The 17,875-nt window shown below is 37.1% G+C and overlaps 1 protein-coding gene across 1 annotated transcript in view; it reads right to left on the bottom strand.

Moving 5' to 3' along the window:
- LOC113681736 (uncharacterized) overlaps positions 1–17,875 on the bottom strand; it is a 40,077-nt gene that overhangs the window by 957 nt on the left and 21,245 nt on the right. The window contains exons 20-39 of the mRNA XM_089214688.1: positions 17,599–17,691; positions 17,296–17,388; positions 16,995–17,084; positions 16,694–16,783; positions 15,600–15,692; positions 15,301–15,390; positions 15,001–15,090; positions 14,706–14,798; positions 14,165–14,254; positions 12,946–13,029; positions 12,637–12,729; positions 12,391–12,483; positions 12,063–12,155; positions 5,767–5,829; positions 4,692–4,736; positions 4,081–4,143; positions 3,006–3,044; positions 1,716–2,258; positions 994–1,387; positions 1–228 (exon numbers count right to left, since the gene is read on the bottom strand). The exon at positions 1–228 is cut by the window's left edge and continues 957 nt beyond it. Coding sequence (XP_089070814.1) covers positions 140–228; positions 994–1,387; positions 1,716–2,258; positions 3,006–3,044; positions 4,081–4,143; positions 4,692–4,736; positions 5,767–5,829; positions 12,063–12,155; positions 12,391–12,483; positions 12,637–12,729; positions 12,946–13,029; positions 14,165–14,254; positions 14,706–14,798; positions 15,001–15,090; positions 15,301–15,390; positions 15,600–15,692; positions 16,694–16,783; positions 16,995–17,084; positions 17,296–17,388; positions 17,599–17,691 — 2,421 coding nt within the window. The 3' untranslated portion in view covers positions 1–139. The remainder of the gene's footprint in view (positions 229–993; positions 1,388–1,715; positions 2,259–3,005; positions 3,045–4,080; positions 4,144–4,691; positions 4,737–5,766; positions 5,830–12,062; positions 12,156–12,390; positions 12,484–12,636; positions 12,730–12,945; positions 13,030–14,164; positions 14,255–14,705; positions 14,799–15,000; positions 15,091–15,300; positions 15,391–15,599; positions 15,693–16,693; positions 16,784–16,994; positions 17,085–17,295; positions 17,389–17,598; positions 17,692–17,875) is intronic.

The following is a 17,875-nucleotide window of genomic DNA, read 5'->3' on the forward strand; positions in this document are numbered from 1 at the left end:
CAATCCGTTGAAAAAAGATCGCTTTTTGGCGTCAGTTTTAACTTCTACTACTCGATTCCATGTCGAAATTTTCTCTTATTTCTTAGACATGGCAGTTCACGTATCCGGTAAAATAATTAAACTTGATATTTCCCGGGACTTAAAAGGCATTTCCATTTTCATCGTCTTTTTCCACAGGATCAGCTTCAGGATTCTCCGCTTCGACTAATGTTTCTTTAGGCTCGTCTCCTGAGTAGAAAGAAATAAAAAAAAGGTTGAGCATCTACAATATCATTACAGGCGTAAGCTGGTGTGAAAACTCTAAAAACTAGTACCAGGTTTCTTGGCAAGAAACAACAAGGAATACTGCTATAACGCCTGGATGCCTGCTTATCCATCCAAATGTTTTTGTATTTAAAGAAGACACATCACACAATACAAACGAATCAAAACTTTTGCTTCCATACCCCCGTGACAGCCAACATTTCCTCATAAGGGGCCCATAAGTCTTACAGTGAAGACTTATGGTTTTATTTTTATGGTTAGAGCTTACAAATTTTCTCTTCCTTTCTTTGTCTACCGTTTTGTAATTGTGATCTTGGGTATCTGAGATGAACCGCCTCCCTTCCCTTAGTTACCCTTGATAAAATCTTCACATTTAATCGAGGACAGGAAATAAACTGTTTCAATGATGCAGCTCAGGTTTTTCTGACAGGCAACGAAACTCTGGCGGGTGGGTGGTTGCCAAGCCTTCCACTCTTCAGGGAGGTTAACCTCCGTAGGTGACACACACCATTGGAATTAACGACCTGATCATAATCATCTTCCAGCTTTTAGAGGAACAATTCAAATCGAAAAACTAAACTCGGCGAGACCAATGGTGACGAAAGTGCATTGAGGAAAGTTTAAAAACTATTATTGTCATGGTTTAAACATTATTCTGCAGAAGGGTGTAGAATGTAGGGTGATTATTTAGTTTGAACATCACATAATGAAGAAGTTCAATGTACTTACTTAGGTTGAGGCCCTCGCCGAGAACTGGGTAGGACGGCTTACTTAAACCGTCAACTCCTGAAATCAGAAGTGGCTCTTCCATCTCCACAACAGCGCTATCCACAGCATCTTTGTTATCTTCCTCGTGACTCAGTTCCAGTGTAGAAGGAGATAAAGGTAGGATAGCATCTCTGCAATTCAGCTTAAGATTGAAGAGTTCTCCAAGCTCAGTGATGACTGAAATTCTGTCATTTTCAACCACGCCACATTTCAGGCTAATGAAGCATGATGTCTCCTTAGGTGTACAGTCTTGGTAACTATCTTCGGCTAAAATTTTGGAGTTAAGAAAAGCATCTCCAAAGCCTCTGTGAGCGCCATCAGCACAGCTGAGGTCCAGGAAAAGCTTATCCATATCCTGCAATCACAGGCATTATTTAGTAAATACGTTGAAACCTTTGAAGTGAAATGAGATTGTAACAACAACAGCAAACAAGAACAAGAACAATATCAACAACATAATCAACAAAAACAACAACTGAGCAAACAAACAGATCAAATGGTACTCTAAAGATATTGTAATGTGTAATATTCAGGATCGTTCAAATCCCGTCATCCAGAAAATGATGCAGTTATTTTAAAAAATTGACTCCAGCTGTTCAAAAACTCTATCTTGGGATTATAAGTTTCTAGATAGCAAGGTATTCCAAATTGAAGTAAAACATAAACAAAAAACGCCTGCTCACCCATCGCGGACGTTTCGTGTTCCCTTGAAAGAGGAATTCACCTCCTACTTGAACGTATTTGACAACTGAACCAATTTGAACATTTTCAGCTATCACTTCTTCATCGTCCCAAGTATGTTTGAGATCCTTAGTCGCCAGTCGAAAAGCTTCATCCAAGCCGGATCCTTCTTCATTGATCTTCCTTCCATAAATTATGATAGTATCACCACTAGGGTGAGTTTTTGCTTTTTCAACTACAACGCAATAATCTTGTTTAGCATTGCCTACATCTGTTAATGCCACTCTGTCCATACGTTTGTTTATAGTTTTAAAATCACGATGCATTATGGAAGAATCACCAGGCGATTCTTCCATAGTGCAAGGCTTAAACTGTATACATCTCGGGCTGAGATGTAAACAATTTAAGCCAAGCTCGACATCTGTCATCCTGTCTTTTCCACATTTGCCTTCTTCAACGATGTCTCTCGGACTGGTCACCTCTGTTTGTGTTTTAAACTTATTTCCTAGCCTTTTAGGTAAACTTGTTGTCTTCTTCCCTCTCAGCTAAAGGAGACAAAAAAGGTACACAATGTAAACAAGAAGCGAAGTGTAAAAGTATGTTTTCTTTTTTTTAGCCATAGTTGTACTGATAAGACTCAGTAGCCTTTGCTGAAAGGAAAAGAGGTTGAAGTAGGGTAATGTAAAAAGGATAAGCGATAGGAAAGGTGGAAAACGCAAATGACAAAATGTAGGAAACTTCAGAATTAACCTTTAATGGGAGAGAGATGTTTATCGTTTTATCACGTGCGTAGAAAAAATAAAGTTCCCATGAGGTATCGAACTTATGAATTTTTCGTTTATTTTTCTATGTTCCGCATTCACGACGAAAAAAATACTCTCCCTCTTTCACTACCGAGCTCAAATTTATGGACCCTTCTATAATCAATTACTTGTCACCCTTACAATACGTATTTGCTGAATGTTTTCTAGTTCAAAGTGTTTTTCTGTTTTGTTCTTCTTCGTCTTCTTTTTTCAGTCGAGTACAAGCTGCCAGACATGAACTTAACTTGTGATATCGTCTCTCAGTCAAAGTTGGGCTGCAGGTACATCACCGATTGTTTTGTTGCACAGCAAGTATTTCTAACACGTCATCAACATATTTATCAGTCAATCATTACACATCCTACAAGAAGTGTAACTGTAGATAAATTCAGGGTGAGGGTTGATACATCACTCCGCTTCTACGACTGATTTTTGAAATTATTAGTGAAAATGTTTTCAGAAATATACCTTTATAACTTCCAAACATACCTGTATATCTAACTCTCTTTCAAGTGATAGTTTAGTATCCTGAAATTACGTCAAATAATACAACAATCAGTCAATGCACTGAAAGCTAAACTTGATTATCATTAGAGTGTAAGTTGTTGCTTTACCCTCTCAGTACTATGACCAGGCTCAGAATAGCGAATTAACACTGACACCAAATGTTTAACACACACCAGATAAACAAATAAATGTTATTCATTAATCGGAGGGCCGTAATGGTAAAAACCGTCCCCGAGGGCGGTACACAAGACAGAGGGCACAGTTTTTTCCAAATACAGACCGATAAAGGCTGGTGAATGACAACTTTATATTTTTTTCTGAAACTTAACAAAATGCTTGCAAAAAGAACCCGAAATATGTTGAACATTTCTTTGGCAGTTTGTGTTTCATGATAGTTTTCTCTGTTTTGAAGTGGGTTTTTCTTTTCGGAATGATAAAATTCGCTATCCTTGATAACCTTCGTTGTCTGAATCCATAACTGTGAGTCACTTGTTACCATATCTACATCTTTAAGCTTCTCTCGTAAATCGATTGCAAGGTGCAAAATGCACCTGGGTCCGAATGGGAAAATAAGGACCGCTGGAGGGCGCGGAATCAGCCAGTCAGATTCGAGGATTTAGGATTCCGAGCCGTTGAGATGCTTAGTGAAAAAAATAATATACACAAATGCAAACTGGGGCTATCACCGTTTTTCAGCTTGCTAAGGTAAATCTTTTGGAACACAGCACGGGTAGGAATGCACCACTTGACATGCTTCACAAGAACGAATGCTTTTAAATTCATAAAGCGTTTTAAATTCAGCTAAAAGACTGCAAGCGAGGAAACATTCTTATGATCACATCTGAGATATAACAAAGAGGATCAGAGAAGTTCAGCTGAATAAGTTCATATTAGTACAGTAGTGTTCACAAAATGCACGTAACATAAAGTTGGCTTCCTGAAATATACCGCTTGACCTACCTTTTTATGCTAGATAGTGAGAGTAAATATGGCCAATAAACCAATGAGTAATTTCTACAACAAAATTAAACTTCTTCTAAAGAGTAACCAAACATACCCTGGCACCAGCTTCGAAATTTCTAAGCAGGATCCCTGCAAACGGCTTCATACCAATGTCCAACTAGGAAAATAATTAAAAAGCACCCATGAGTTCACTGAACAGTCTCACTCAAGAAGCTAAATTAGTGTAGCATTACAATGGCAGTTTCTGAAGAGAGAGGGAGAGGATTTAAGAACTTACTATTTCAGCTAGAAAGTAGTGATTCTCAAAAGAACAACAGAACAAGACAGTAATAATTGAAGGTCAACCATTTTACTCTAAGGGCTACAATCTATATGAAATCTGCCCGGCTTCAGCCAGCTCTATTCTATAAGATTTGTAGCCAAACATCTCTAAGAGTTGTATTTTAAAAAAAGCCACCCGCTAGTCTGCATTTACGCTGCTGAAAGTTGGGCTGCAGGTACATCACTAATTGTTTTGTTGCACAGCAAGTATTTCAAACACGTCATCAACATATTTATTATTCAATCATTACACATCCTACAAGAAGTGTAACTGTAGATAAATTCAGGGTGAGGACTGACACATCACTCCGCTCCTACGACTGATTTTTGAAATAATTAATGAAAATGTTTTCAGAAATATACCTTTATAACTTCCAAACATACCTGTATATCTAACCCTCTTTCAAGTGATAGTTTAGTATCCTGCAACTACGTCAAATAATACAACAATCAGTCAATGCACTGAAAGCTAAACTTGATTGTCATCAGAGTGTAAGTTGTTGCTTTACCCTCTCAGTACTATGACCAGGCTCAGAATAGCGAATTAACACTGACACCAAATGTTTAACACACACCAGATAAACAAATAAATGTTATTCATCGATCGGAGAGTCCGTATTGGTAAAAACCGTCCCCGAGGGCGGTACACAAGACAGAGGGCACAGTTTTTTCCAAATACAGACCGATAAAGGCTGGTGAATAACAACTTTATATTTTTTTCTGAAACTTAACAAAATGCTTGCAAAAAGAACCCGAAATATGTTGAACACTTCTTTGGCAGTTTGTGTTTCATGATAGTTTTCTTTGTTTTGAAGTGGGTTTTTCTTTTTGGAATGATAAAATTCGCTATCCTTGATAACCTTCGTCGTCTGAATCCATAACTGTGAGTCACTTGTTACCATATCTACATCTTTAAGCCTCTTTCGTAAATCGATTGCAAGGTGCAAAATGCACCTGGGTCCGAATGGGAAAATAAAGACCGCTGGAGGGCGCGGAATTAGCATATCAGATTCGAGGATTTAGGATTCCGGACCGCTGAGACACTTAATGAAAAAAATAATATACACAAATGCAAACTGGGGCTATCACCGTTTTTCAGCTTGCTAAAGTCAATCTTTTGGAACACAGCACGAGTAGGAATGCACCACTTGACATGCTTCACAAGAACGAATGCTTTTAAATTCATAAGCGTTTTAAATTCAGCTAAGAGACTGCAAGCGAGGGAACATTCTTATGATCACATCTGAGATATAACAAAGAAGATCAGGGAAGTTCAGCTGAATAAGTTCATACTAGTACAGTAGTGTTCACAAAATGCACGTAACATGAAGTTGGTTTCCTGAAATATACCATTTGACCTACCTTTTTATGCTAGATAGTGAGAGTAAATATGGCCAATAAACCAATGAGTAATTTCTACAACAAAATTAAACTTCTTCTAAAGAGTAACCAAACATACCCTGGCACCAGCTTCGAAATTGCTAAGCAGGATCCCTGCAAACGGCTTCATACCAATGTCCAACTAGGAAAATAATTAAAAAGCACCCATGAGTTCACTGAACAGTCTCACTCAAGAAGCTAAATTAGTGTAGCATTACAATGGCAGTTTCTGAAGAGAGAGGGAGAGGATTTAAGAACTTACTATTTCAGCTAGAAAGTAGTGATTCTCAAAAGAACAACAGAACAAGACAGTAATAATTGAAGGTCAACCATTTTCCTCTAAGGGCTACAATCTATATGAAATCTGCTCCGGCTTCAGCCCACCCTATTCTATAAGGTTTGTGGCCAAACATCTCTAAGAGTTGTATTTTAAAAAAGTCCACCAACTAGTCTGCATTTACGCTGCTAAGTGGAAAGAGGTACCATTACGAAAAAAAACGAGCGAGGACCCTCAGGCAAGTCTTCTCTTCAATTAATCGAATCGAAACCAGTTAATAAAACTCCATTCAGTTAAGTAATCGAAACCTTGACAAAACTCCACTCACTAAGACAAGTGAAGAGTATAGGCTTATAAAAAAAGTCCACCAACTAGTGAGTAAATGCCGTACGAATAGACTTTACATGGAGTATTCTCTATAAATGATGACTAAATCAAATTTAACTGGCAAATATAAACCAAGATGCTGTTGGTCTGTTCAGTAATAGATAAGATGAAGTAAAAATATGGTGAGAACAAAACAGTTGCACAATGGGCACAGCGTACTCAGTCAGTCGACCTTTTTCTGTGTATCGAATTCTGCGCAGGCGCCAAAATGGCAGCCACGAATCTTCTTCGTTCTGCACTTTTGTGATTGTTTTTAGTATCTTATATTGGTATTTTACCAGTTAATCAGCTGCAAGACTTGCCACTACAAGACCAAATCGAATATCCCTATCAGATATCTCAAGTGTTAACGTCTGTCAACATTAGCGGTTCAACCGGTTTCCATCGAACAGGCCGTGCAATTTGCGTATGGAGAAAACATGGCTTTGTTTCCCTTAGCATTCCCGGACACGATCCTCCGATTGAAATAACTACGTATATGGATGTTGCAACCAACCCGGGCCCAAGCTCTTCCTTACATAAACGAAACTGGCAAACAGATGGAACCATAAATCATCCTTCAAGTTTTAAAATTCGCGGGAATTCAGTTTGTCTTTCCAATTTGCATACTAACGACTGCATGAGACTCTGTTATTCACGCCAAGATCTTCTCAATTTTCGCCGTACCATCTCAATACCGCCACCTTCTAATGCTCTAGGCTCGTTAAAACTTGCTGGAATTCTGAGATATCGTGGAAAGAGAGCAGGAAAGCACCGAATACCAGTAATTATATCCAATCAATCGCTGAAAACACGACACTTGCAAAGAAGTTATCAACAGGCACCGGGAAGAAACATCAATAATTTGATTACAATTCCAACAAAGAATGGCAAAATGCAAAAGCAAAACACCAGCCATTTCGTACTAACCATTATGTTAGCGAATACTATGTCACTGGTTCCTAAGCTGAGTGAAGTTGAAGAACTAATCTTAAGGGAAAAAATTCAGGTCTGCTGCATTACAGAAACCTGGCTGAAAGACCACATCAGCGACACAGTTGTAAACATTGAAGGATATAACATCACACGGAATGACCGATCATCTCACGAGCATGGAGGAGTCTGTGTATATGTCAAGGAGGACGTCAAATATGAAATTCCCGAGAAGTTACGTTGCTGTAACGACCATGAAATAATCTGGCTCAAATTAGATCCATCACGCTCTCCCCGCGGTTTTTCTTGCATCTTGCTGGCCGTCGTTTACTACCCAGGCCGTAACAGTCCAGCAGAATCTGACAGTCAGAATTTGCTCAACCATCTATTTGACAGTTTGAAATCAGCCGAATCTTTGTATCCAAATTGTGGAATTATTGTCACTGGCGATTTTAACCGTCTTGATATTTGCCATTTGCGGAACCATTTTAAATTAAAGCAGCTTGTTAAATTCCCCACAAGAGGCCAGGCCACGCTTGATCTAATACTAACAAACATGGGCAATCATTTCTCAACGCCCGAGAGCTTTCCCCCCTTTGGTCTGTCAGACCACAGCACAGTCATCGTAAAGCCGAAGGAAAGGATACTGAACCAACATACCAGGAAAAAGATCAATATCAGGGATATGAGAGAAAGCAAGAAGACAAGTCTCGGCCGCTATCTAAGCAATGTCGACTGGTCATGCATCAATATGCAAAGCTCCTGTGAGGAAAAACTCCGCAATTTCAACGAACTGATAACAAACGGCATAAATAACATCATGCCAGAAAGGTCGATTAAAGTTTACCCGAAGGACGCCCCTTGGATGACAATAAAACTCAAGGAGTTGATTCGTTTGCGTCAAAATGCATTTCATTCCAACAAGAAGGGTCCAGTTTTCAGATTCTACCGCAATGCTGTCAATAGAGAAAGGAAACTATGCAAAGCAGCTTACTATACTTCAAAAGTGCAAGATCTCAAAGGTGTGAATCCCCGTCAGTGGTGGAAAGAGATAAATAAACTGAGTGGATCCAAAAAACAAAACCCCAATTTACTGTCCTCCCTCGATGTACAGCAATTCACCAACATGTCCCCCCAAGAAATCGCCAGTGCAATAAATGAAGCTCTTCTAGAACCGCTCCAGTCTTATCAGCCTATCAACTGTGAGAACACGTCTGTTCTCCTTCCTACAGGAGAAGGCGCCGAATTCCCTAAAATATCAACACATCGAGTGTACATTAATCTGAAACGCCTCAACAAACACAAAGCTCCTGGCCCGGACGGCATACCTAATTGGGTTCTAAAGGAATACGCCGAAATTTTAGCACAGCCCATAACGGCGGACATTTTGAACACTTCCTACAAAGAACAAAAATTGCCGTCAGTTTGGAAATTGGCGAATATATCACCCCTCCCAAAGGTAAAACAAGTGACTGATCCCAAGAAGGAGCTAAGGCCAATTTCACTTACACCTGCGTTATCAAAACTTGCTGAGGATTTTATAGTTTCTGACTTCATCAAACCGGCCGTGGAAAAAGTAGCGGACCCAAATCAGTTCGGAACGGTATCTGGATCATCCACTGTACTGGCACTCATCAGCATGATACACAATTGGCTTGAAGCAACAGACGGAAACGGAGCGTCAGTTCGGGTCCTTCTTTTTGATTACCGAAAGGCCTTTGACCTAATAGATCAGTCCATCCTAATATCAAAACTGAATCAACTGGACATTCCGAAGAGCGTTATTAACTGGATAGTTGACTTCCTTTCAAATAGGTCTCAGAGAGTTAAACTTGGCAATGACTGTTTCTCTGAGTGGAGCAAAGTGCCTGCCGGAGTACCACAGGGAACCAAACTGGGCCCCTGGCTTTTCCTTTTAATGATAAACGATTTGCCAGTTTCGCTCGACAATTTTAATCTGTGGAAATACGTTGACGATACGACGGTATCAGAAACCGTCCCGAAAGGAAAGATTAGTCACGCGCAAAGTGCAGTTGACCAAGTACAGTCCTGGTCTGAGGAAAATCTATTTCAATTGAATTGCGCAAAAACCAAAGAACTGTTGATCAGCTTTAGCCCTCAATACCCCCAATTTCCAAAAACCAACGTGGACGGGGAACTAATTGAATCTGTGCAGTGTGTTAAACTTCTTGGACTCAATATTAATTCAACTCTAACTTGGAACAACCATATTACAGAAATAATAAAGAAATCCAACTCAAAACACTATTTTTTGATTCAACTTAAGCGGGCTAAAGTACCTGCAATCGATCTTGTAGCAATCTATTGCTACAAGCAAATTTTAGGAAACAGAGGAATTTCAATCTTAATCGTTGTAAGACCGACAGAGCGGCAACAAGTTTCATAAATATGTGTTGCAGAAACAGTTTGTACAATTAATTAATGTGAAGTTACGCAATTCAGTTTTATCTGCAATGTAATTTTAATAAAACACAGTCTATCTATCTATCTTTCACCTGAAGACTCGCAGTACGCAGATAAAACAACGCGCTCCACATCCAAAATTACTTCATCGTAAGAGAAATGAATAAACTTCATCTTTGAAAGGCTTCTGCGATCTATTACTAAACAGACCCACGGCAACTTGGAATCTATTTGTTTCATATTATAGAGACGCGAAACGCCGTTATTGGCCACGTCATCTATGCGTTAGTCCTTCAATAGATCTGGAGTGGACTGAGGTATAATTCAGCTCATTATATTAACGCATTTGGATTGATTCTTACAAATGATCTATTTGAGGACAGAATCACAAATGACGTCACTGTCAACAACATAAATGCTTTTTAATAAATATACATAGAAAAAAAAACCGATTTCGTGTTCCCGTGCTTCTGCTTGGAAATATCACAGAAGACTCCAAAATATATTTAAAACTAAAAAGTGGTACACGAGGCACAGCCGCACGTGTCACTGAGTAAACACAAGGAATCTATTTGTCAAATAGAACGGCCGTGTGTCAATAACAGGACGTACGTAGTTGTATTTTCCTGCAAAGTTCCCGCCCAATTTGGCCGCAACTTTCAAACCTTAGAAGATGGTTTTTCGGTTCCGGTCCGATTGAGATACACTCCAAGGACTTTGAATTTTAATGAAAACTATATAAACTAAGTAATACTCGATTCGGAATATGATGACATCTAACTCTCCGAGCGACAAACCTGATACGAATTACGGCTGGAAAATGAAAACTAAACTTGGATGGGTTTTGGCAACGGTAAATATTATTGCAAAATATAAGTGTTCATGTCATACAATTAGTGTTATGTAGAATATTTTGTTCAACAATCCTTCACCTTTAGGAAATCTTTTAAAAACATCGCTACGTAGTTTTCTGGTCGTAAATTTAACAAACAACGATTCAAGTGTGGTGAATCTCTAACGTGCGTCTAGAAAACGCTGGACATTCATAATTTTTGCGCCTCTAAAAAAATTTAGCTTTCCCCTAAACAAAGCTTTATTCTCGAAATATTTTCTGTATGAAATATTTGACTTTCTGGTGAATCTGTGCGTCTCATAAACGCATGACATTCATATCTTTTAAGCTTTTAAAGGAATTAAGCCCTTTCTCTTCTGAAATGATTAACGTAACGATATATGGTCTAATCTGCGTTGGAGATGATTACCCTCTGCTGGTTTTTTTTTTAGCATAAGGTCGGAAGGAGTATTACCTTGTACAACAGTTCACCAAAAATAATATGAATTTATAACAATGGTTAGAAGGGGCACCAAAAATGAAGCAACACGATGAACCCCCTCACCGTTGACACGACTTCTGTCCAGCTTAGCCGAGCCGCGAGTAATAAACCTCAAAGATGGTTCTTCAGTTTCGGTTCAATCGAGATACACTTTTTGGATGTACCAAATTTAAATGAAAACTAAAGAAATTAAATTATACTCGATTCGAAAAACCTTATTAAAAGTATAGCTGGAAAATAAAAAGTGAACCTGGAGTAGCTTTTCAATAGTAAATATCATTTTAAATACAGGTGTTCCCTTACTAAAAGTATTCTTAAAATTTGGGAATCGAACTATCAGCAGTTTTCCATTTCCGATCCGATTGGAGTACACTATTTGACGGTTAAAATATTTAAATGAAAACTAAATAAACTAGGTAATACTCGATTCGGAACAAAACGGACTTCTTACTTTTTCAGCGACAAAATTAGCTTCAGAGTTAACGATAGGTCGATTCCCGAAGTTTAAAACATGATGCGAATTATAGCTGCAAAATGACACCTAACGTAGACTACTCGATTCCCAAATTTTAAACGTAATACGAACTACAGCTGGAAAATGACAACTTAGCTTAAAGTAGTTTTTGCAATGATGAATACGAGTGCTCATTTCCTTAAAGTATTGTTAAATAGAGGTATTTGCTAAAATACCCTCCTCCTTTTAAAAATTTCAATACAACGCCACTAAATTTTCTGGACGTAAAGTCGAGTAAACAACGATTCAAATATGGTGAATCTGTTACGCACCACTCGGAAGACATTCATAAAGAAATTCTGAAGAAATTAGGCCATTTCCCGTCTCGAAATGTTTTTTCTGGACGGGTTTCCATAGCTTTCTATCCAAGTTTCGTAGTAGCTCGCAAGCATATCATCTAATGACTAGGGAAGCACTATAACACGTCGAAAGGAAGACAAGAAAGAAACAGAAAGAGCTCGCAACTTCCTGCAACTTTACTCTGACTTTACTCTTTATAACATATACAATTTATCCTTCTAACGTACCTCTACTCTCTTGATGAAATCAGCACTGTTCTTTAAGAGCAACCATACAAAATCACCGTGACCATTTGTTACAGCCATAGGGAATGAATTGTACTTCAAAATACAAAAAGGAAAAACAATTTAAAAGTAGAAAGAGCTCGCAACTTCCTGCAACGTTCTATTCAACAGCAAAAAACATCTTTTCAACAGCCATAAAATATTTGACTAAACTCCTCACGACATATCCCATTTATACTTCCAACTTACCCCTTATATTGAAATATAAACTCTTACTCTAAGACTCTGACTTAACTCTTTATAACATATACAACTTATCCTTCTAACGTACCCATCCTTCTTTGTTGACATCAGCTCCGTTCTCTAAGAGCAACCTTACAATATCAGTGTGACCATTTCTTGCAGGCTCAAAGAGCGGAATGTACTTCAAAATATAAAAAGGAAAAACAATGAAAAAGTAGAAAGAGCTCGCAACTTCCTGCAACGTTCTATTCAACAGCAAAAAACATCTTTTCAACAGCCATAAAATATTTGACTAAACTTCTCACGACATATCCCATTTATACTTCTAACTTACCAATCCTCTCTTGTTGACATCAGGTCTGCTCTCTGTGAGCAACTTTACAATATCAGTGTGACCATTTCTTGCAGCCTCACGCAGTAAAGTGCGCTTCAAAATATAGAAAAGAAAAACAGTGAAAAAGTATAGTAATATATAAACCGTATTTTCTCTTCTTTAATGACCACCCATAGGATATATGGTTGAATTTGCTTTTAAGACGACTACATTCTGATACAAAATTTAAATGAAATATAAACTCTTACTCTAAAACTCTGACTTAACTCTTTATAACATATACAATTTATCCTTCTAACGTACCCATCCTTTGTTGACATCAGCTCCGTTCTCTATGAGCAACCTTACAATATCAGTGTGACCATTTCTTGCAGCCTCCCACAGTGGAGTGTCCTTCAAAATATAGAAAAGGAAAACAGTGAGAAAGTATAGTAATACATAAATCGTATTTTCTCTTCTTTAATGACCACCCATAGGATATATGGTTGAATTTGCTTTTAAGACGACTACATTCTGATACAAAATTTAAATGAAATATAAACTCTTACTCTAAAACTCTGACTTAACTCTTTATAACATATACAGTTTATCCTTCTAACGTACCCTTCCTTCTTTGTTGACATCAGCTCCGTTCTCTATGGGTAACCTTACAATATTAGTGTGACCGTTTCTTACAGCCCCAGAGAGTGGAGTGTCCTTCAAATATAGTGAATCTGTTACGCACCACTCGGAAGACATTCATAAAGAAATTCTGAAGAAATTAGGCCATTTCCCGTCTCGAAATGTTTTTTCTGGACGGGTTTCCATAGCTTTCTATCCAAGTTTCGTAGTAGCTCGCAAGCATATCATCTAATGACTAGGGAAGCACTATAACACGTCGAAAGAAAGACGAGAAAGAAACAGAAAGAGCTCGCAACTTCCTGCAACTTTACTCTGACTTTACTCTTTATAACATGTACAATTTATTCTTCTAACGTACCTCTACTCTCTTGATGAAATCAGCCCTGTTCTTTAAGAACAACCATACAAAATCACCGTGACCATTTATTACAACCTAAGGGAATGAATTGTACTTCAAAATACAAAAAGGAAAAACAATTTAAAAGTAGAAAGAGCTCGCAACTTCCTGCAACGTTCTATTCAACAGCAAAAAACATCTTTTCAACAGCCATAAAATATTTGACTAAACTCCTCACGACATATCCCATTTATCCTTCTAACTTACCAATCCTCCCTTGTTGACATCAGCTCCGCTCTTTAAGAGCAACCTTACAATATCAGTGTGACCATTTCTTGCAGCCTCACGCAGTGGAGTGTCCTACAAAATATAGAAAAGGAAAACAGTGAAAAAGTATAGTAATATATAAACCGTATTTTCTCTTCTTTAATGACCACCCATAGGATATATGGTTGAATTTGCTTTTAAGACGACTACATTCTGATACAAAATTTAAATGAAATATAAACTCTTACTCTAAAACTCTGACTTAACTCTTTATAACATATACAATTTATCCTTCTAACGTACCCATCCTTTGTTGACATCAGCTCCGTTCTCTATGAGCAACCTTACAATATCAGTGTGACCATTTCTTGCAGCCTCCCACAGTGGAGTGTCCTTCAAAATATAGAAAAGGAAAACAGTGAGAAAGTATAGTAATACATAAATCGTATTTTCTCTTCTTTAATGACCACCCATAGGATATATGGTTGAATTTGCTTTTAAGACGACTACATTCTGATACAAAATTTAAATGAAATATAAACTCTTACTCTAAAACTCTGACTTAACTCTTTATAACATATACAGTTTATCCTTCTAACATACCCTTCCTTCTTTGTTGACATCAGCTCCGTTCTCTATGAGCAACCTTACAATATCAGTGTGACCATTTCTTGCAGCCTCAGGGAGAGGAGAGTCCTTCAAAATATAAAAAGAAAAACAATGAAAAAGAAGAACTCGCAGCTTCCTGCAACGTTCTATTCAACAGCAAAAAACATCTTTTCAACGGCCATAAAATATTTGACTAAACTCCTCACGACATATTCCATTTATACTTCTAACTTACCAATCCTCCCTTTTTGACATCAGCTCCGTTCTCTATGACCAACCTTACAATACCAGTGCGACCTTTTCTTGCAGCCTCACACAGTAAAGTGTGCTTCAAAATATAGAAAAGAAAAACAGTGAAAAAGTATAGTAACCGTATTTTCTCTTCTTTAATGACCACCCATAGGATATATGGTTGAATTTGCTTTTAAGACGACTACATTCTGATACAAAATTTAAATGAAATAAAAACTCTTACTCTAAAACTCTGAGTTAACTCTTTATAACATATACAATTTATCCTTCTAACGTACCCATCCTTTGTTGACATCAGTTCCGCTCTCTATGAGCAACTTTACAATATCAGTGTGACCATTTCTTGCAGCCTCCCACAGTGGAGTGTCCTTCAAAATATAGAAAAGGAAAACAGTGAGAAAGTATAGTAATACATAAACCGTATTTTCTCTTCTTTAATGACCACCCATAGGATATATGGTTGAATTTGCTTTTAAGACGACTACATTCTGATACAAAATTTAAATGAAATATAAACTCTTACTCTAAAACTCTGAGTTAACTCTTTATAACATATACAATTTATCCCTTTAACGTACCCATCCTTTGTTGACATCAGCTCTGTTCTGTATGAGCAACCTTACAATATCAGTGTGACCATTTCTTGCAGCCTCACAGAGTGGAGTGTCCTTCAAAATATAGAAAAGAAAAACAGTGAAAAAGTATAGTAATATATAAACCGTATTTTCTCTTCTTTAATGAACACCCATAGGATATATGGTTGAATTTGCTTTTAAGACGACTACATTCTGATACAAATTTAAATGAAATATAAACTCTTACTCTAAGACTCTGACTTAACTCTTTATAACATATACAGTTTATCCTTCTAACGTACCCTTCCTCCTTTGTTGACATCAGCTCCGTTCTCTATGAGCAACCTTACAATATCAGTGTGACCGTTTCTTGCAGCCTCAAAGAGAGGAGTCTTCTTCAAAATATAAAAAGGAAAACAATGAAAAAGTAGAAAGAACTCGCAACTTACTGCAACGTTCTATTCAACAGCAAAAAACATCTTTTCAACAGCCATAAAATATTTGACTAAACTTCTCACGACATATCCCATTTATACTTCTAACTTACCAATCCTCCCTTGTTGACATCAGCTCCGCTCTCTATGAGCAACCTTACAATATCAGTGCGACCATTTCTTGCAGCCTCACGCAGTAAAGTGCGCTTCAAAATATAGAAAAGAAAAACAGTGAAAAAGTATAGTAATATATAAACCGTATTTTCTCTTCTTTAATGACCACCCATAGGATATATGGTTGAATTTGCTTTTAAGACGACTACATTCTGATACAAAATTTAAATGAAATATAAACTCTTACTCTAAAACTCTGACTTAACTCTTTATAACATATACAGGTTATCCTTCTAACGTACCCATCTTTTGTCGACAACAGCTCCGTTCTCTAAGAGCAACCTTACAATATCAGTGTGACCATTTCTTGCAGCCTCAAAGAGTGGATTGTTCTTAAAAATATAAAAAGGAAAAACAATTTAAAAGTAGAAAGAGCTCGCAACTTCCTGCAACGTTCTATTCAACAGCAAAAAACATCTTTTCAACAGCCACAAAATATTTGACTAAACTCCTCACGACATATCCCATTTATACTTCTAACTTTCCAATCCTCTCTTGTTGACATTAGCTCTGCTATCTATGAGCAACCTTACAATATCAGTGTGACCATTTCTTGCAGCCTCACACAGTAAAGTGTTCTTCAAAATATACAAAAGAAAAACAGTGAAAAAGTATAGTAATATATAAACCGTATTTTCTCTTCTTTAATGACCACCCATAGGATATATGGTTGAATTTGCTTTTAAGACGACTACATTCTGATACTAAATTTAAATGAAATTCAAACTCTTACTCTAAAACTCTGAGTTAACTCTTTATAACATATACAGTTTATCCTTCTAACGTACCCATCCTTTGTTGACAACAGCTCCGTTCTCTAAGAGCAACCTTACAATATCAGTGTGACCATTTCTTGCAGCCTCAAAGAGTGGAGTGTGCTTCAAAATATAGAAAAGAAAATCAGTGAAAAAGTATAGTAATATATAAACCGTATTTTCTCTTCTTTAATGACCACCCAAAGGATATATGGTTGAATTTGCTTTTTAAGACGACTACATTCCGATACAAAATTTAAATGAAATATAAACTCTTACTCTAAAACTCTGACTTAACTCTTTATAACATATACAGTTTATCCTTCTAACGTACCCATCCTTTGTTGACAACAGCTCCGTTCTCTAAGAGCAACCTTACAATATCAGTGTGACCATTTCTTGCAGCCTCAAAGAGTGGAGTGTGCTTCAAAATATAGAAAAGAAAATCAGTGAAAAAGTATAGTAATATATAAACCGTATTTTCTCTTCTTTAATGACTACCCAAAGGATATATGGTTGAATTTGCTTTTTAAGACGACTACATTCTGATACAAAATTTAAATGAAATATAAACTCTTACTCTAAAACTCTGAGTTAACTCTTTATAACATATACAGTTTATCCTTCTAACATACCCTTCCTTCTTTATTGACATCAGCTCCGTTCTCTATGAGCAACCTTACAATATCACTGTGACCATTTCTTGCAGCCCCACACAGTGGAGTGTCCTTCAAAATATAGAAAAGAAAAACAGTGAAAAAGTATAGTAATATATAAACCGTATTTTCTCTTCTTTAATGACCACCCATAGGATATATGGTTAAATTTGCTTTTAAGATGACTACATTCTGATACAAAATTTAAATGAAATATAAACTCTTACTCTAAAACTCTGAGTTAACTCTTTATAACATATACAATTTATCCTTCTAACGTACCCCTCCTCTTTTGTTGATATCAGCTCCGTTCTCTAAGAGCAACTTTACAATATCAGTGTGACCATTTCTTGCAGCCTCAAAGAGCGGAGTGTCCTTCAAAATAGAGAAAAGAAAAACAATGAGAAAGTATAATAATATATAAACCGCATTTTCTCTTCTTTTATGACCACCCTAAGGATATATGGTTGAATCTGCTTTTAAGACGACTACATTCCTCTACAAATTTAAATGAAATTTAAACTCTTACTCTCAGACTCTGACTTTACTCTTTATAAAA

The sequence above is a fragment of the Pocillopora damicornis genome, chromosome 8, assembly GCF_964200805.1.
Source record: "Pocillopora damicornis chromosome 8, jaPocDami1.2, whole genome shotgun sequence".
In the NCBI taxonomy this organism is placed as follows: domain Eukaryota; kingdom Metazoa; phylum Cnidaria; class Anthozoa; order Scleractinia; family Pocilloporidae; genus Pocillopora; species Pocillopora damicornis.